Raw genomic sequence first — 20,968 nt, 5'->3', positions numbered from 1 at the left:
AAAATTAACCAAAGTGTTTGAGATATAAATCAATATATCAAATGTTAATCTTCTGAGATATCATCTAATAGTTTTGCAAACTGTTACTATTGGGGAAAACTGGACAAAGTATACCAGGGACCTCTCTGTGTTAGTTCTTGCAACTGCATGAGAAACTACAATTATCTCAATAAAGATTTTCAATTAAAAAAAGTGATTTGGCCAGAAATGGATGCAGGGCAACAGGCAGGCTTTCCTAAACAGGCTCTACCCACATTTCTTTGTTCTAATTTATTTCTCCAACCGCTAGTTCCCTGAATGACTCCCTTCCATCTGGAAGAGGCTACTCCCAGCTGCTCAAACACAGCTCTGGGCTTTTCTGCTCTTAGCTTCTCCCTCCACTTCATTCCTCCCAGGTCCAGCTGGGCCTCCCAGTCTAGAGTAAGCCCTAACCCGTTGCCTGGAGCAATACTTAACCTTGTCAATAGTCAGCTGGCCCTCGTTCACCTACAACAAATATTTATTGAGCAACTTCTGTACATGTCACATTGGCTCTAGGCACTAGGGATGGGGTGAGGTGAAAACCATGGTGAACTGGTTTCTCTTCCCTGCTTTCTGGGAGTATATTTTCTATTTCTTTCTTTATTTTTTATTATGTTATGTTAATCACCATATGCAAGCTGGTGCAGCCACTCTGGAAAACACTATGGAGGTTCTTCAAAAAGTTGAAAATAGAGCTACCATACGATCCAGCAATTGCACTACTGGGTATTTACCCCAAAGATACAAATGTAGGGAGTATATTTTCTAATGAGGAAGGGTGGAAAAGAACTAGCCAAGAAAAATGTAAAAGAAAAAAAATTCGAAGGATGATGAGTGCTATGAAGAAAGTAGTAAGTTGGAAAAAGTTGGAAGTGACTTTAGGTCAAGTGATCAGGGAAGGTTTCCTAGAGAAGGTGACATTTGAGTTGTGACCTGAGGTATAAAGAGGCAGTCATAAGCCGATCACGGGGGCCGGGGGGAGAGCATGTTAGGCAGACAGAACAAGGAAAAAGCTTTTATATCCTGCCGTGTAATTAAATATCATTATTAGGCACGACTGTAAAATAATGAAACAGGTTTCCTTTTTGTGGACTGGGAGCCAACCCTCCCATAGCATGTTTCCCTGTAAGAGAGTCTGTGAATACCCTCAGGCTGGGCCAGATTTTACACTTTTAAAAGTGACTCCTTCACCCCAACACACACATACACACACACCGTCTAGCATGGCCGCCTATACACCAGTTGTAGATCATCCAAGTTGCTCTCATCAGGAGATGCAACCTTATTTCACGGCTGTGTCTTACATTTACCACATTTCCTTCATACAGTTGGGGCCGTGGGCCTGCCGGTGAGGATTCTGCACTGAGGGCAACATAAATTATGTCATTAAAGTTGTGTCCCCACAAACCCAAGTTGACGCGAAGAAGGACTGCATGTAGGAGATCTGGGTACTACAGCTGGGAGCCAGAGGGTGATATGTCGCCTGCCACCGGGGGCCGCGCCTCTGTTGCGCACAAGGTCCCATCCGTTGTAGTTACCGACTGGGAAGGGCTGGATTCCCAGGACTCTGCGGGTACCTCACGCTGTCACCGCAGCCACGAATCCAGATTTCTAGACTCCCTTGTCTGCCATCCGCCTACGGCGACCAGCCGACCAGGAGAAGACGGCTCCGGGTCACCCTGCGAGGCGTCTCGAGGGGCGCTCTGCCCCTCCCTGGCCGCGACCCGGCACCGTTATCCCCATCACCCAGGCCGGTGGGCACGGTCCCGGGGCACCCCCGTGTCTCCCCCAGGGGGCAGCCAAGACGACTTGCCAGCGTCCCCGGGACGCGCCGCGAGCCCTTGGGTCCCTCCCTGTCCCCACACACGCCCGGACCCCGTCGACCCACGTGCAGCTCGGCGGGGGCTGGCGCCGCACCCCGAGCTCGGCGCGTCTCCCGGGGCGATCCGGGCGCAACCCCACGACGTGGAGGGTTTGGGGGCGGCCGCCGCGAGGCCGCGGCCGGAGCGGGGGCGTCCCGGCGTGCGGGCGCTGGGACGCTGCGGCCCGCTGGCACACAAAGGAGGCGGCGGGAAGGCGGGGCGGGGCGGGCCGGGGGCGGGGGCGGCAGGAAGGGGCGGGGGCGGGGCGGGCGGCGATAAAGCCCCCGCCGCCGCGGCCGCCCAGCCTGCGCCGTGGGACTGCCGGGCTGCTCGGGCTGCGCGGCGAGTGCAGGCGCCGCCGCCTCTCCGCCTCCCCGACCTGCCTCGCCGCCGCCGCCGCCGCCGCCGCCCTCCGTCCTCCGACTCTCCGCCCCGCCGCCACCCGGCTCCGGCTCCGGCTCCGGCTCCGGCTCCGGCTCGGGCCGCTCTCCGCCGCCGCCACCTGGGGATCCCGAGCGAGGGGTGGTGAGTACGGGCTGCGCGCCCCGCGGCCGATCGCGGGCGCCCGGGGCCGGGAGGGGCGCGGCCGGCGTGCCCCCTGCGCCGGCCACGGTCCCGGGGCTCTGCGCGCCGCCCGCTCCGCGACCTTGCGCCCGGCCCGGAGGCTGCGGGGCGAGCGGGGCCCCGGGGCGGCGACGTCGAGGCGGAGGAACTTTCTCAGCCTCCCTCGGGCTGCCTCGGCCGAGACTGCGTGCGCGCCCGGCTCTGTGCCCGGCCCGCGGGGAGCCGGAGGAGGACCGGGCCGGGCGAGGAGGCGCCGCGACGGCTGGGGCGTCCAGGTGTGCCCGCAGCTGGCAGTCCCGGGGCCGGCGTGGTTTGTGCGGGCGCATCCTCGCTGGCGCCGGTGACCCTGAACCTGAGGTACCCAGGTACTAGGCAGGCGTCCTCTACCCTGTACTTTGCGTGTGCGCTGCCTGTTGGGGAAAGACAAACCGACTCTGTGGTTACCGCTGCCCGATCAGGGTTGGGGTGACCAGTGGTTTGGGGGAGAGCCTTCAAATTGGCCTCTGGCAATCAGTTCAACCCTATGGAGCAGATTTTTGCTGTTTTCATCATCTGTAGAAATGGGAATCAAGACACTGGTTAGTGGCTACAGGTAAGGTGAAAGTGTACTCAGAAATTCTGGGCGGAATCAGGTATTTAATTTGCCTACGAACTGAGCGGGGATGGAAGGCTTCTATTACATAAGACAGCACTCCACCTTCAGGTGTTATGGGAGATGCTGCTGAAGGTTTTAATGTTTTAATGAACGAAAAATAATCATGTGTGTCTCTCTTGAGAAATCTCAAATGCTGCTGTGTCTTGCTTTGACCACTTTGCAGAGAACGTTCTTATATTTAGCATCAACATAAAAAGGTGTTTGAAGGTTTGACTGGCTCTTTCAAGCCAGGAAGCAGTTTACTTCTCTGAACTGTTCAGGAACAATTTACGTGATAATTTTGTACTTTGGAGATTTTATATCCCAAGTTGAACAGAGATAACTGGAAGAAATGTAAGCATTGCTAATTTGTATATCTAAAAGCAAACTTCAAAAATTGAAGATACTTTCAATGCTGTCTGCATATCTAAATCAGTAATTGTTGCTGTTTGCAGTATTTCAGCAAAAATTATCTTCAGCTCTGCAAATGAAGGTGTTAGCCTAAATAATCTAAGCATCCTTTCAACCCCCAAATTTTAATTCTAGATTAAAATGATGTTTGAAAATATTGTACAGTGTAGGGCAGTTACTGAAGGTCATAAAGATGTCATCCATCCTTTATTCTAAACAAAAATGAATCTATGCGGAAAATCTCTGCTTCCTATGAACTTCCCATATTAGTGTAATTTTAAAAGAACAAAAATGACTCAGTCTCCAAAGGACATTAGTTTTTAAGTTCCACCCATGGGTGGATAAATACCAGTGGGAGATTGAGGTATTAGAGTTGGAAATGAGCCATGTCCCACCCACCCCTCTGTGTGACCATCCTCTGCCAGCTAGTCATCTCCTTCAGGGACTTTGGCTCCTGGCCTTTTGCTCCCCCTCCTGTCCCAAAGTCCATGTAGGGGATGCTCTCTATTCCCACTTCCTTGACCATCTCAAATCCAGTGACCTCCACCCGCTCTAGCAACTGAGTCCTCTAACTATATTGAAGTCTTGCCCTCGCTCAGAGATGCTCATCTTCTGAAATGAGAAACAGTGTCTCAGTGTCTCAATCACAAGTTCCTGCCTTCCGGGTTGCAAACTGGTGCTCCCATTGCAACTCTTCCTCAACACAAGAGACCTCTTTCCCTCCCTCCTTCCGGTTTAACAGGTGACTTCATGGCCCACTCTACCTGGAAAGTAGGGGCCACTGAATTGAAGTCTCTCCATGTCCTACCCCATTTCCCTCCTACAAACTTCTCCAAATTTACCCCCTCATCCAAGACATCTTCTTAAGTGCCTGCTGTGTCCAGGCGCTTTACTTGGCTCTGAAGTGTGATAAATACAGCAGATCCTTGCTGTCTTGGAACGGTCATTCTTGTGGGAAGAAACAGATGAAAAGCAAACATAATTATGCTATGATAAAATGAATAGGGTAGAATAATAGAAAAAAATCAAGTTGGGGCAGGGAACTCAGGGAAGATTAGAGAGAAGGCCTCCCTTTGGCACTGCTTAGGGTCTCTCCATGAACTCTTTCCTAATTTAACAGTATTTTTAGAATGCCATCATCTTCCTTGTCCCTGCACCCCCACCTCCTCTCTAGTGACCACTGTGTCTCCCGGGCTTCTCAAATGAGTTAACATTTCCCCTGTCGTCTGCTTTCTTCTCAGCTCCTTGTGAGCTGGCCAGAGGCTCCACCAAATAGGAGAAGACCCCACAATTCCTGAACAGTGATCCTGCACATTCTCTCTAGACTTCCCTGTAGCATTGGATATGGACCTTTCCTTCCTTTTGGATACTTTTCCTTTCTTCCCTAGTTGCCGTGTCCCCCTGGTTTTCCCTCTGCCTCCATTGCCTCTCCACTACCTCCTGGGGTTACCCAGGGCTCTGTCCTGATCTCTGTTCTGCTTTATACAGAGTCATTGGGTGAAGCACATTCCCCAAGCCTCAGCTATCTCCAATACAAAGTAAGTCCCAGATTGGTGTCTCCAGCTAGTTACCTACAGTCCAGTGGGCTTATCCATCCAGCCTCGTAGGCAAACAACCCACAGTGAGTCCAAGACTGACTGATTTTAGTTCTCACCATCCACCCCAGACCCATTCCATCATTGGCCAAAATTTGCCTTGCTTTTTTTTTGGTGGCGGCTCTGCCAGTCACCAGGATATTAAAGCAGAAACCTTCCGGAAAGGCTAGACTCCTTCAGCACTCCCCGCATGCAGTCACCAAGTCCTGTTGCTTCTCCATGCTGTGAAATCACCTAACCCTCTGCTCTAGTCACGGCGGCCCGGCCCTGCTTCAGAGGCCAGAACCGGCAAAATGGTGGCCAGCGTGCCATTTCCAGTTGGCAGATGTGTTGTTGGCCTGAACAAAGTATACAAAAATTGAGTTAATATTAGAAATATTAAAATGCCACTTGCATCTATAGCTTCTCTTAAAAATCAGAAGGCCTGGAACACGAGACCTCCAGTCCCGTGTGGCAACACTTGGCTCGCATGGAATTTCCAGCGCCCAACTATGCTGGCGGTCGCTTGCTTCTTGGTTCTCCCTGGACCCGTGGTCTTCATTTACGGTCTCCTGGCTCCCACGGGCTCCTGAGTTAGCACCCATAGGCCGGGGAGGCCAGCGGCAGCCTGTGAATCCCTGGTGCCAGGAGGTTACAGCCTCCTGCCAGATTTCTCACATCCTAGCGTTGCACCCCTTTGAACTGTCTCCCACATCAGTGCTGGATGACTCTCCTCAGTTCCTCCAAATCCAAATCTGCTGGTGTCCCTCCTGATAACCACCCTGCTTCCCTCTTGCCTTTGGGGCAAACCCTGACCCTGTTGTATCACGGGTTAGGCAGCTCCAGTGGAGAGGTAAGCTATTGTCTTTATGAGGTGCTGCCCCTCAGTTTCTCAACACACCTTTGAACTTCTGTAAGGAGAGTGGGGTATACATAATTCCAGTGTTACCTCACCTGTTGAGATGCAGTCTCTGCTGTTTAGAAACCCTTTCCACCGACCTCACCACCCTCCTGCTTCCTCACAACTGCACCCAATGCAGATGGGACAGGGTGGATTCCACAGTAGGGGAGACTGTAAATACAGAGGCAGGGGCTGCCCCAGGAGCCCTCAGCCCTTGGAACATGGCAGGCTCCGTTTAACCCCTGGTGCCCAGAGTCCTAGGGCGTGCTCCCGAGATCATTCTCTGGACCCTCGTGTTGCAGAACTCCTCTGCATTCAGCCAGGGAACTTGCTGCGGTGCTCCACCATCTTCCCAGCAACCTCTCGGGCTGCTGGCCCTTTGCAGTGACCTGACGAAGTCTACATTTTCTTCCAGTCCTTCCACCTCCCCGCCTCGTGCCCTTCCCCAAACTTTATTTTCTTGCAAAACTGAACTTCCTGCAGACTCCTCACACTGTGCTCCTACTGGACCTCGGCCTAGAATTCTCTTTCTCCATCCTCTGCGTTCATTGTCTGGCTCACTTCCCCCTTTTCGAGACTCGGGTCCTGTATCATCTGTTCCACAAAGTCTTTCCTGAAAACCACTACCCCCAGCCCTCCCTGGCACGTGTGTGCACACGTATACGCTCCGCCCCGTGGAGGCCTCCCCGATGGGAGGTACTGCGTTGTAGCTAAGTGCTTTCCCCACTAGGCTCTAAGTGCAGTGAAGACGGACCTGTGTTTTAGCTTCATTTGCACTCACCATGGTGCATGATCAAGGGCATTTAATGGATATCTGAACTGAACCATATTTCTATTTTTCATAAGTTTACTCCAAACTTTATGAAGGAGTGCTTATCTTTTGGGCTTGGAGGGGAGCTTCTCCACCCCCACCCCCCCCCCCCCGCCACCAGGACCTCCACTCCTGTTTTGGTACTTCTGCGTTAAGTATATATATTTTCACAGCAAAAAAAATTTTTAAAAATTAAAAAATTAAAATCTTTTTGATCAATCATGTCTTTTGAGATAGAACATTACTTAGAAAAAAGCAGAAGTCTAACCCAGAAGTACTTCTGTCCCTATATTCACTTCAGTTATCCTCATCTGAACCTCTTTTGGCTTGGTTCTGTCTTCCTTGAGATCCACTGGCTGGGCTGTGCCCTATTTTGTGGTTTGTACAAGGTAGGAGAATTCTCTCTGGCTTCCGTTAACCTTTTCAGTGATGGTGATGCGTGCCTTCTTGCTGACTTTTTTTTTTTTTTTTTTTGCGTCGGTAGTTTTTTGGCTAATATCTTCAGTCAAGTTTGATGGAAAGAGTCCTATGTTGAGAGAGAGTCTGGGCTGTGCTGCCAATGATTTGTATAGTTAATCATCTAGAACTCAATGTTTTATCTATACAATGGGTGTGATGAAATCAAAGATGTCATTTAAAAAAAAAAACAACAAAACCTGGGGCACCTGGGTGACTCAGTCGGTTAAGCATCTGACTCTTGATTTCAGCTCAGGTCATGATCTCAGGGTCATGAGATCAAGCCCTGCATTGGGCTCCACGCTCAGTGAGGAGTCTGCTTGTCCCTCTCCCTTTGCTCCTCCCTCTACCCCTCTCTTTCTCTCTCTCTCTCAAAAAAATAAATAAAATTAAAAAAAACAAACAAAACCTAAAACTTCTTGACTTACTTTCCCTTTTGGTCCAGCTTTCTCATCAAGATCAGATCTAGATGAAATTTTTTCTTAAATGCATTATTTAATGTTTATCTACATGAAATTCTTACCCCTCTCTTTCTCTCTCTTTTTAAATCTATGAAATCACTCAGCTTGGCTCTTTAGTACTCAGAAATAGCATTGAGGGCCAACATGAAGATTTAGTTTGTATCCCCACTTAAAGGCATTTATAAAAAATGTTAAATAAATTGGGTCCCCTATACTTGATCTTCTTTGTAAACCACTGTCTCTACCCATGAATGTGCCTGTCTTATCTTTCCCAAACCATCGGTCCTCGTGAGTAGATTGTATGTCTGATCTGAAAGTCAAAGTTGGGTTAAAAAAAAAAATTACCCTTAGGTATGGAGTAGATTCAAATGCAGTAAACTACATCTTCAGGTTATTTCTTAACTTTTAAGTTCACAGTTCATCTAAGAGCACTGAAAGAGTAGTAGGATTTTATTTCTCTTTTGAGAAATGCTGCCTTTCACCCAACAGGGTGAGTCTATTTACACAGTCAATGATTCTCCCCTTATTCTGCTGTTAAGTTTCTAGGTCTGGATGTAAGCCCAGTCCAGAGAAGTTGGCATTCCTTCTGGGGCTCTTTTTTGTGCGTGGGGATGTACACTGAGCCTAAGCAATCCTCTGTTTGCAATTCCATTCCTGCATTTGGACAAACATGTCCCCTGTTTCATCCTTGAATTCCTTCAAAGGTTGGGGTAGACACCCCAGTTCAAGGTCAGCCCAGGAACACCTCATGCTCTTGCTTCAGGTTGACTGTAGATGTTGCTCTTTGCTTCAGAAGGGATAATTCCAGAATTGGAACCCACTGTGCCTTTCTGTTTTTGTTAGTTAATTCTTGGGAGAAAGATAATGTGGAGGAGATTTTAATATAAAAGGGAAAAAATCCTATGAAAAGGCAGAAAGGATTTCTTGTAGCGACTGCAAATCTTGGTAAATGTACTTTGTTTTGTTGTTGTAATGCCCTCCCCCACTTGCTGCAGCGAGAACTCTGGTAACCTGGGGAATTTCTCTTAAGAGCATACCAAAAATAGCATCAGCGCTTTCTCCCCCCACTTTCATTTCTATTTAGTGCCAACTAATATAGCTACAGAGAAAATAACCACTTGTTTTTGCCTAAGTTTTTATGGACCAAATCTTGAAAGTGGGTGTAGGTATGTGAGAGAGTTTAACACCAAATATGAAGCCCACTTGAAAATGACTAAGGTGACTGCAAATGAAAATAAATTTTTCTTCCTTTTTTTGAGAAAATGCTCTATAAATAATGGCAGTGCTTGCCTCTTCTACTAAATTTATTTTTCATTCTTGAAATAAGGAATCTGCTTAGGAAGAAACGATCTTGAGGGTTTGGTCACTGTTCAGATTATATGAGCTATGAACTACTGCATTATGTTTTGGTTACAAGTGCAGAAACCCAAGTCAGGGTAAGTGATGCAAAAAGATGGGGTGCAAGGGCCGACCTAGTGGCTTACATTGCAGGCCCTGAGATGGGGGGGGGTGCCTCTGGTACAGGAGGTGACTGATGCCAGAGACTCAGGGCTTTAGGGCTCTCTTCTCTCCCTCTGTGTCTCTTTGCAGGTGGTCTTTATCTTCTCAGGGACCAGCTAATGACCCAAGAGGGAAGAGGGGCTTCCTGCCAGTTCCAGTTGGAAAAATCCTAGGGAGGCACTCTGATTGGCTCAGTTTGGGTCATGTGCCTTTCCCTGGACCAAGGGCTGTGGTGAGGGGAATGGGGTACTGTGATTGGCCAAAGTCTGAGTCACATGTTCAAACCTGTGGTCGGGAGGGGAAAGAGTATGGAGAGGGGTGTGCTGGACAGGCAAGTTACCCCAACTGTATTTGTTTTCAGTTGACAGAGGCTCTCTGTTGTCTCCTGGAGCCTCATCCCTGTCCGTAGGACAGATAGTAGCATCCTCCACTCGCTCAGTTGGGCAAGAGGAGCGTGCGGCAACTGAAGTACCCATGGTCCTACATACAGCCTGTATGTGTCAATGCCAGAGCCTGAACCCAGGTGTGTAAATGTGCGAACTGTGGGCTGATGCCGTGAATTTTCAAAGATTTATAGCTCATCAATATTTATAACTTTTCAAAAATAAGTTCTTGTCAAATAACACGCCTCCTTTCAGAAGACCATCTTCTCAGTTGGATGCTTCATATCCTTCAGTACCACAACCAAAACTCACGGAAAGAGGCTAATATTTTTGCCTTCTGTTGGAAGTAAGCTTTTTCGACCTGTTGCTGCCCCACACCCCCGTCCAGTTTATTCCTTAGACACTTGTTTTTTGGTTTTTTTTTTCTTTCCTAGGAGTCGAACTCTAAAATTAGTACTGACCTTTGGACTGAAAAGGTAGAGTGCATTTATCCAGAGTTGAGGGAATAGGTTAGGCTGAGCTGGATAAAAGTCAACATAATCAAACAAGGACTGTGACATGACTTTTAAAAGATGCCTAATTGAGGGGCACCTGGGTGGCTCAGTTGGTTGAGTGGCCAACTCTTGATTTTGGCTCAGGTCATGATCTCAGTCCTGGGATCGAGCCCCGCATGAGGCTCCTTGCTCAGAGTGGAATCTGCTTGAGGATCCTCTATCCCTCTCCCTCTGCCCCCCACCCCACTTGTGCTCATGCATGCTCTCTCAAATAAATAAATAAATCTTAAAAAAAAAAAAAATACCTGATTGAACTTCACAAATGCGTGGAGACTTAGTTTAGAACATTGTTTGAGATATAACTTTTGTTTTTATAGATTTTTATTTGAGAGAGAGAGAGAGAGAGAAAGAGTGCGTGCACACACGTGCACGAGAGGGGGATGAGAGGCAGAGGGAGAGAGAGAGAGAGAGAGAATCTTAAGCAGGCTCGATGCCCAGTGCATTAGGCTCAGTCTCATGACCCTGAGATCATGACCTGGGCCGAAATCAAGAGTTGGGCGCCTAACCATCTGAGCTACCCAGGCACCCCTTACCGTTTTTTTTTAAATAGTTACCTATTTTTTCAAAATTTGTCCTGTCTAAATGGTGTGCTTTCCCCTCCCCTCCCCTGTCCCCCTCCTCTCCTTCCTTAATACAGTGTAGTACTTAAGAGTATGGAAGGTTTGGAGGCCAATAGACTGGTCTGAATCTAGATTCTGTCAGTTACTAGCTCGAGATCAGGAGGCCATAGATGATTTACTAAACTTCTCCAAGCCTCAGTTTCTTCATTGTGAGTTGGACATGAAGGTAACTGTGGTTTAAGTTTGGGAGTATATACTTTAGGTGCTGAGCACAGGGGCTAGAATGGAGCTGCCTTCCAGGACATGACATGGCGGTAGGATTCTGTTTGTCACCGTAGTCCAGGTAAGCATTTCTCTCCTCCAGGACTCATGTTTTCTTTGTGTCTTTGATCTGGTGAATGAGGGACTTGCTCTGTGTGTTCCCATGCTTGGTTTCCAGACCTGTAACACCCTCGGTAGGCAGTACTCCCAGTGATCAGCTCCCTGGTCATCTGTCCTTTCCCCAGGCTTCCAGCTCTTCTAATATTGGCTGTGGAGCAAAGGATGGTCAGTGCGGGGAAAGAAACTCCCTCTCACACCTGTGTGAGGAAATGTAAACAGCTGTGGTACCAGGAGGTCTTTCTCGGGGCACATTGCAGGCTAGCCCTGTCAGGTTGGGTGCTTTATATATATATATATATATATGTTAATTATGAAGAATTAATAAATGTCTCTGCAGCAGAAAAATAATCTGTTTGGTTTAATATTTGGGTCTTTGCAAATGTGGTACCCAGAGTCTTCTCTTTTTGTTCTTGTTTTTCAGACTGTGAAAAAGTCCTGTATCCAGTGATATCCACTGATATCCAAATACCCATAAATAATCATTTTGAACACATACTGAATAGATTTTAAACACACAGTCCTTTAATTATGACTTGATTCCCTCAATATGCAGAAGATTTTCTATGAATGTTGGACTAGCCTCAGCAAACCTTCCTGGATAGGAAATGTATCTTCTGCTGCCATTAGTAGGAGATTTTAGGATTTTACTGGCAAATAGCCACTTGGGATTTTATACAGGACTCAGTGTATGTCCACACCTGAATTGTTGCTCGGACAATGGGATACAAGGTGCCAGGGAGATTGATACTGTGTGACGACTTAATTATAAGGAGAGCTTCCTTTCCCTAAAGGTGTGGATATTCTCTTTGAAATTAATTCACAGATAGACTCATATCATCTTATGCCAAACCTGTGTTCATTTCTTAATGACACTTAATTAAAATAGCAATTTAGAGGATTGGCCAGAGATGCCAAAGTATGCATAGTCAACCTGTCCTTGTGCAGCACGGTGGTAAATCATGAGTATCAAAGTGCTAATCATACTCAACGGTGAATTAATTCAGCAAGTACTGAACACATAGTTGTTTCCATGCATGTATGTTACTCATTAGCCTACAATTTCTTTTAGGTAGGGTAAGTATGTAGTTTTTACATGTACAATGGCAAAATCATGCTTTTTGTCTTACTCTCTACCTTGTGTTGTGGTTCTTTGTGTTTTATCTCCCCTGTTAGGAACCCTCGAGGATTTTTTTGGTTAATCTTATCCTCCTGGGTTACCTGATGCCGAGGAGCCCAAAAGGGAAGTAGGAAATGAAAGAGCGTGGATCTTCAGTGTGTCAAGTACTGTTAGGCACATTTTATACATGATCTTATTGAATCTCAACCACCCTTGGAAGGTTGAAATTAGTCCTAGCTGGCAGGCGAGAAAATGGAGATTGGGGTGTGTGGAGCACCCTGCTGAGAATCTCACCCATGGGATGGATATTCACTCCAACTCTGCGTGTCTCCACAGTGGAGATCTTTCATCCTGAAACATTGTTTTCAGGGAGTGACTGAAACTAGACAGTGGTGTCTGGGCAACAGCGCAGGGCCCCACACATGAGAGGTCAGAGCATGCTGGACAGGGTGAACTTGGGAATCAGATGAACCTGGGTTTAAGCCCCAGCTCTGCAGTTAGTCGTTTGATGTCCACAAAATACTTTCCTCTCTGGGCTTCATTTCCAGAGCTGGAGAATGGAGCTTATGAGGATATTCCCTTCTTTGTAGAGAAAGCTAACATTGTTGCTGATTCACAGACAGGGAGATAGCAAATAGTGACGTAAATCACTTGGCAAGGTCAGGGCTGAGGCAGGTTGAGCACTCGGGTCTCTGCTCCTGTCCCTTGTCACCTCTCCAATCACCAAGTCTGGGTACAGCAGCCAGAACTGCCATCACCTATCATCTGCCCTTGATTAGCCCCCAGAGCACCCCGCTGACTTGGGGACACTCCCCATCCATCCCTTAGAGCCACTTGGCGGATTCATGTCACCTCTTCTCTGTGTTGTTCACCCCCATCTTCTTGAAGAGGATTATTCCCAGAGAGTAAAGAGATTCCCCAAGACTTATTCCTGATGCATCTGCCCCACACAAGACTTCAAAAGTCGCAGCCCTATTGTGTTTGGGTGCATTTGGTTTAAGAATTAGTTTTTCAGCCAGACACTCTGAGAGACCTAGAATTCTCCACAACACAGGTTGACCTTTGAGGATCTTATATGTTTCGATTAGAAAGGGCATATCTGTGATACTTTAACAATCCAAGATGAACAATTTCACAGATCGGTGACCCTTTAACAGTTCAAGAACCATGATACACTGTCGTGGGCGGACGCAACAAGGGGGTACATTTTCTGTAGAGGATTTCAGTGCAGTGGTAAAAATACCTCAAAATTGGTTAGCTTTTTATTATCATCAAGTACCATGGTGATCAACTCTTCTTCCCCTGGAGCAGACCCATCAGCCTGACTGACCCCCAGTACTGCGCTAGGTCAGTAATAATTCACTGCCAAAATGAGTGCTTTGCATGAGATGTCTGGGAGGCCAGACCGGAGGGGTTAGTGTGGGCTCAGTCACTGGGAAGGCTGCACAGAAGCCCTCTCCCTTCCCTCTTTGTAGGGAGGGACTTCAGGAGAGCAAGCAGTGTGTGATCCCGATGACTAGTCTAGTCGTGGTGCCAACGTAAGTCATGGGCTGTGGAAGCTCTTTACGTGCATGGCCCCCCTGCATTCTCTTGACAGCCTTGAAAGGCTGGTGGCCCAAGGTGGTTCTGTAGAGGAGGAACCCGGAGGCTCCATGAGATTCGGGAATGAGGGCAAGTGATGGATAGTCTCCGGGTCTCTGTTTCCTTCTGCATGAAATAAAGGTAGGAATGCCCAGCTTTCCAGGAAGCTAGGAGGCTCAGCAGTGCTAATGCTAAAGCCCTTTACTCATAGAAGGTTCTTAAATATCAGTTACTACCAATGGTCATGCACGGGAGAGGTAAGTCTATGCACAATGTGAAATATTGTCAAGTAGCTGATAAACGCAAATGTCTAGATAGCCCTCATGGGTAATGCAGTCCTTATTTTTTTTCTTTTGCATTATTCTCCACAAAACCTTTTCTGCTCTAAATTTTGTCGATTGCTACTTACTGATTTGTAATAATAATAAGAGTTGGCCATTTAGTCTTTCAAGTGCTCTCCATGAGTAAATACAAGGAGGTAACTCCTTCCTGGAGGAGAGATCAGTTCTCTTAAAAAAAAAAAAGTAAAGAATGTTAGTGGGCAACTTCGAAAAGGTGTGAAGCCTTACAGCTTTTCCTTTCATTGAATGCTCATGAGTACAAGACACTGGAGAATATAAAACTGCATCAAGGCTTGGTCTCTTCCTGGTCAGGCATGCAAGGCAAAAGTAGTGCACAGTGATGCCTTAATAAGTTATTAAGAGGCACCAAAATGTATAATTTTTCTCTGTGAGAAAAGTGTTTTCTAATTTGAAAACTGTGTGCGTGAATACGAAAGGAAAAATTTCCCCAGGATCATTCCTCAGGGAAATTGGGGGTTGCTATATATTAGGGTCCTTTCAAAATCTCCCATTTGCAAAGATCATGATAAGTTCATTAGTCAGAGTTCACCAAAAGCCCTGGATGGATGAGACTTATGAATGAGTCTTGCAAACAAAGGGAGAAGGGCACATAAGCCTGCCATCCCCTTAATCAGTATTTATTCTGAATGTTCATAGAGGTTACACTGTACAAGAGGGTTTAAAAAAAAAAAAAAAAGGCACAGAATTAGAATACAGATTTAGTAATTATTCCTGAGGTCATGACTTCACAATTGCCAAATTTTAAATGCTGTGTTCATTAAGATAATGCTGATTGCTATAATAAATAAACCCAACTATATACCATCTCACAAACTTCCATTTGCATAATCCCAAAATGGGCACGTCTGTTCTAAACCTGGTGATTCAGGGAGCCAGCCTCTTTCCATCTTCCGGCTCCACTTGATTTAGCAGGCAGTTTCCAAGGTCATGATGCTTGTCAGCATCAAGCTGGTGGAAGCAGAAAGATCACAGAGGTTTGCATATGGCAGCTCTTGATGGGCCAGGTCTAAGAGTGGCATACATCACTCCTGTTCCCATTTTATTGAACACGTTTTAGTCTCATGGACACTCCCACGTACAACAGAGGCTAGGAAGTGTAGCCCTAGCTCTGTGTTTGGGGAGGAGAAGGAATGGGTTTGCTGAGGAGATAGCTACTCTCTGTTAAATGAAGTTTCATGAAGACTATAAGGCACTTTAAAAAGTCACACAGTAACATGCCGGGGCGATCATGTATATATTTTTCTTCTATGAAGGCAACTGTCTCGATGGCCTATGAAGGACTTCGTATGGCATTGGAGAGATTTTTCAGTGAAAGTGTGGCACATAGATTTGAGAAGTGCTGTATCATAGGCAACTTGGACAAAAAGGAGATGATGTGCTTGGGAAAGTTGTTAGACAACTTGGAGTGATGACAGGCTTGGAGAAGATGTCTGGGAAACCTCTGAGTTAAATTGCTTCATGGAAGGGGAGAGTGGAAAGAAAAGTACCATTTCTAAATCATAATATATGTGATTTCACATGTTCATCATGAAGTTTATTTAGTCAGGTTGACCAAAACTTGGGTGGGCAGGAGCGGGAGGTGTTGGGGATCTTCTCGTTGGGAAAAAGAGGAAGTCCATCTTAAATGGGAGAGAACCATCTACTCCAGCACATATGGTAATTAGAACTTAATCAAAGAAATAAAGACTTTCACCCTACAAGACGGAGTGTCTTTCCAGTGTGGGAGAGGGTCGTCAGATACACTGGGAACACCATGTGGGAGCAAAAGGAAAGACGAAAGCTGGGGAATGGGATCAATGCCAATGCTGAGTTCTGACTGAGGAAACGAAAGGACCAGGGATTGGACAAGGAAGAGGCAGGTGACAGGAGCAGCTCTGCCCTCTCTGGGAGAAGCCTCTGGCAGCATCTGACTTGTGGGCATATCCGTGTGGTTTCTTGCTGTGTGATGTGGGCAGATTAGTCAGTCTCCCTGCATCTCTGTTACCTCAGCTGTATCCGGAGGGGCTCATGTGAGATTCAATGAGATGACATGTTCACAGGGCTGTGAACGCAGTAGGAGCTCTATAAATGCCCTTCCCTCAACCCATCTCCTGTGCAGCTACTCCCCAGCTCCATTGTTAGTGAACATCGTCTCTGTAGCTGGCTATGAGAAATTGGAGAGATGGTTCTCCCCTATAAAATGTGACTTGATGCTGAAAAGAAGCTCAGCTCCTCCATCCCTAGAGATTCCTCCATGCAATCAATATCTTACAGCAGAGGTTAGACAGAAATAAAGAGAACTTTCATTAAGTCATCGATTTTTAATTCCAGAATTCCTTATTCTTCTGCCTTTGCACCAGATGTGGGGAAGTAAAAAGCTGGTCTTGTGAGGAAAAGCTGTGTGGTGCCTAAGAGTAGTCACATCGTTGTCCAGGATGGTGTCTTATGTGATCCTCTTAGCAACCTTCTGACGTATGGGATGGGAGAGGAGGGTTATCATTGATTTTATAGATGAAGAAACTGAATCACAGTTTGTGCAATTTGTCTGAAGCAATTTGTCTGATGCAGGCAGGCCCGGGACTAGTCTATAGGCCTATCCCACAATTGTGTTAACGTGGACACAGGTTTCTTCTGTGAAATAGCTGAACACGCCCCCTCCCCGCCCCCCAGAATCCCTTCAGAAGCCATTAGCAAGATGCTCAGCAAGAGAAATAAAGTCAGGCTAAAGGAAGAACCTCAGTACTTGGGTAGCTAAAGCCAAGTTTGGAATCATGCTTCCCATTACTTCAGATGGTTTCTGAGCTTTGCAGAACTTTGCTGGTTTGATGGTTGCTGGCTGGAAATAAACACGAAAATATAGAGGGGTCATCTTTTAAAATATTACTTTGGGATTTTGTTTGTTTACAAACTCTTTGTACTGAAAGAAGTGAGCAGAGGATCAGAGATCACAGCAGAGGAGCCTTTCTTAAAGTTATTGACTATTTTATCTTCCCCATCCCTCATTCCCTCTTCCTACTTCAGAAGTATTTCTAGATCTTTTGCCTATAGATAGATACATGTGTATTTATTTCAGAAGATGTCTGCCTCATATAATTTCCCTCCAGAAGTTAAAATGAGGGGACCAGGGGACCATTCCCTGTTATACCCATTCCCAACCTCCTCTGCATGACTATTTCACTTGTAATAAATACCGAAAACTCCCACTGAGAGATTCAGATGGGGTTAGCCTGTTTGGGTCTCCCAAGCCAAGACTGGGTAAAGAGGGGGCTTAGTCACCAGAACTGGACGGGAAACTGAGGAAGAAGAGAGGAAAGTGTGCCCAGGTGTCATAGGATCACTTTCTGGAGGCTGCCAAATTTAACGTCAAAGCAGCCCTATGGCCATCTAATGAAAAATGGAATGTAATGGCTCTGTATCCACAACTGAATCCAGTTTTAATACAATATCATTAATCTATTTAGAGGGAGGATAGGAAAGATGCTGCCTGTCCATTTGCCCTGAGCCTTTCGTTCCTGATCTGTGTCCGTGAACCTACCAGGAGATGGAGGCATATCAGGAGGCTGATGGAGCCATACTGCTCTCTTCCTTCCCCGGCTCCTCAACACAAGTTCAGCCCTATCCTGCCTTCCTCTTGTTTGCCTGGAAAATAAAAGATCATAAATAAGTACCCAGTGGTGCCAAAGGGAGAAGCAAAACACAGGATGGATCACTGAATGTTGTTGTATTTTATTTCCATGATGTCGGAGAAGCTGACTTCTCAGGTGGGCTCCCCTTAGATGGCATCCCTTAAGGGGTTGCACAGCACGCAGCACCAAAGAAAATCTCAGATTCCATCAGGAGCCCCAGGAATGTTGCAGAGCAGAGAGGCTCACAATTACCACACTTGTAAGAGATGGAAGAATGAGAAGATGGTCCGTTAGCTAATTAACCTACTCCCCACTCTAACAAAACCTTCATAGGAAATCCACTTGCCATAGGAAGGTTCTTTGATAAGTATCTCACAAAAGCGCACTGGACAGTCAGTGGTCCAAGTTCTAGAACTCAATCTGGGTCAGTTCCAGATGGCCTGTGAAGAAGTTCCTAGTCCATGAGTACTGGAGGCTAAGTAATGTCAGCACAGTTCCACACGGTAGACGCCTTCATTCTCAAGTGGTGGGGGCTGTCTGTGTCTTAATTACAGATAATATAAGACATTAGCCCTTGGTGACAGGTTATTAAAAGAGATCATTTTTTAGTCCTTTCATTCTATCTAAATTCTATTTCTTAATTTGTAGAACAAAAGCTAGGGGTTAAAGATTTGCATACCTGAGGAACACCACTAATTTGTGAGTGGTACCATCATTTATTGAATAAATATATATTGAGTGTCCATTGTTGCTTTAAATTCCGATGCTTTTAATTCTTTGCTAGTTTGGTTATCACTTGTCAGTTGCCGCCATTGCTGGTCACTCTTGTCTTGAGAGGGGACATTATGGCTGCTTTTCTGGTTTGCATCTCTTCTGACTAATTTTCTGTATAGCGAGATACTAATGGTCATACGCAATACAGTTGCATGTAAAGTAAAGGCTAACTGACGCTTTTCTCATTTGCTTGGAACTCTTAACACTACGTATCAGGTCCACTTGGCTTCTGAGTCCCTTAAGTACTTCTGTCTCCAGTTCACCCAGAGCTCTCGAGGTCAGGCTGTGTTTTCCCTTCATTTTGTCATTTCTACCCTTGTGCATTACTCAGGGCACAGGACCAAGGGAACTGTTTTGTTGACTGAGAAAGCACAAGAGTATTTTTGCAGCCTCTAAAGCTCTGTTAGAAATGGAAAATGATTGTGAATTTTGCAGCTTCCTTTCCCCAGGCCCCAAGAGTCTGGGCACTCCTTCTTTGGTACCTGTTACTTTGACAGCCCCTTTCTTTATGGCCACATACTCTGCCAGCCACCATTTGATCAACCATCGAGAATACTGAAGCATCTTTTCGCACTCCAGGACAGTGCTGTAGGCACTGAAGAGATCACAGTTTGAGTTCCTGAGTGAAGGATGTTACACACAGTCCCTTGCTCCTGGCAAGCATCTTGCTGCTGTTTTGGGAATTTTGTCTGGGCTGCAGAGATTTGAACCTGTCAAGTCTGAGACTGTTTGTTTTCTCAGGAAACGCGGCCCTATTAAAGCCATTGTTTTAAAAGTCGCTGGGAACATTAAAATCCTGTCATCAATTAGTAGTGTGAAAATTTAGAAGTGGCTGGGGCTTCAGGCAAGCAATATTGACTTAAATGTGTAGGGCACCTTAAGACAGCTCTTGATTGTACATTTTAAAATAGGGAATGCAAATTGAAATTCCTCCTGGGTGCTCTAAATCATGCATTATATGTGCAGTATTTTCAATTAGCTGCAGAAAAAATATGTTCCGTGTGACTCTATTTTTACAGCTGGGAATTGCTCTGAGAACACAATTGACTATTGCATACATGTGAGATTTATTTCAATGACTCATGGGGCATTTGCAGTTTAACCAATGATTGAAAATATTGTTGCAGTGTGGCAGGTAAAACTAGGATGTCATTTTGCATTCCTGGAGAGGTGCTCCAAGCTAGTAGCATTACATTAGTCAAAAGGGTGGGCGATGGACGGGAGTCCGTGCAGTATTGAGATTCAGCCCTTCACATTTCATTCCTGGGCTGTGCCACACCACAAAAAGACCAAGGATGCTTGACTGTCAGAGGGTTCTGTGGGTTGTGCACTCATGAAAGACCCCCAGCATGAAGGCGTTGTCTTGTTTCTCTTGTTTCTCTCTCCTGTTTTCACGTACCAGATACAGACAAAAGATCATGTCAGACGTGGGGAACCCCATCCTTCCCCCAACTCTTCTCTTACCTCCCATTCCTTTCCCACCATGCTTTGCCAGCCATTTCATATCAGACATCACCTAGAGTACTGATGCAGAAATCTAAGTTGACTCTCAGGGTGGACCGACCAGCCTCTCCGTGGTCATTCATAAATGTTACTGGGGATTTGGAATGCATGTTCTCACTGAAATGATGTTGTAAATGGTGGTTAGATAATTATTAAAATGCATTGTTGCTCAATGTGATTTAAAATATGGGTTAATTCGGTATTTTATGATCAGCATTAAAGTCCTAACCACCAATTTTTAATTTTTCTCTGGGATCAGTGGTTCTCAACCTGGGTGATCGATCCTCCCTTTCACCCCAGGGACATCTGTCGGTGTCTCCAGATGTTTGTCAATGTCTTGGAACATTTGGTTGTTGCAATTGGGTGGGGGGTGCTACTAACATATAACGGGTAGAGGCCAGGGATGCTGCTTACCATCCTGCAGTACACAGGACAGTCCCTCCCAACAAGGAATTATCCAGCTTAAAATGTAAATAGTACTCAAGTTGTGAAGCCTTGCTCTAGAACTTCTTAAAAAAAAAAAAAAAAAAAAAAAAGACTTCCCCAAATACTTCAGAATACAACCTGCTTTTAAGATGGTGGTTTCTGTAATTGACATTAGTACATGAGGGGAGTTAAGGTCATAGTTGAAAACTTGGCTTTTTCATCAATGCCTTGACATATTGAGCACCTCAGTGTCCCCATGTACTATGTTGGATGCTGGGGAAGAGTGGTGAACAGGACAGACAGGGGCCTCCCCTCACTCACAGGCACAAAGAGAAGGGGAGATGGCAAGTTTTCCAGTCACGGGGAGCATGAGCATGGAGGCCTGAGGCTGGAAAGAGCCTGGCAGCTCCCGTGAACTGCCAAGAGGAAAGTGTCTCTCTAGAAGGAAGCCAAATCCAGACAAGGCAGGTCAACTCATAGGCTGTGGGAGGGAATTTCATTTCATCATAAGAATTAGGGATGCCATG

At 46.3% G+C, this 20,968-nt stretch overlaps 1 protein-coding gene across 5 annotated transcripts in view; it reads left to right on the top strand.

The window, feature by feature from the left end:
• The first annotated feature begins 2,169 nt into the window (after nt 1–2,169).
• The window catches only part of SERPINE2 (serpin family E member 2), a 63,439-nt gene continuing 44,640 nt past the window's right edge, over nt 2,170–20,968 (top strand). Inside the window, exon 1 of one of the 5 annotated variants that reach the window (XM_045867874.3) lies at nt 2,170–2,408. Coding sequence is in view for 3 of the 5 variants with exons in the window: in XM_064587149.1 (XP_064443219.1) it covers nt 3,008–3,039 (32 nt within the window). In the remaining 2 variants the exon portion in view is untranslated. The other 4 variants (XM_045867872.3, XM_064587149.1, XM_064587150.1 and 1 more) reach the window with 4 other exon arrangements.

Source organism: Mirounga angustirostris, unplaced genomic scaffold, assembly GCF_029215605.1.
Source record: "Mirounga angustirostris isolate CCGP_5_RB_7025 unplaced genomic scaffold, mMirAng1.0.hap1 SCAF_3, whole genome shotgun sequence".
NCBI lineage: Eukaryota > Metazoa > Chordata > Mammalia > Carnivora > Phocidae > Mirounga > Mirounga angustirostris.
This window is presented reverse-complemented; position numbering and strand designations above follow the sequence as displayed.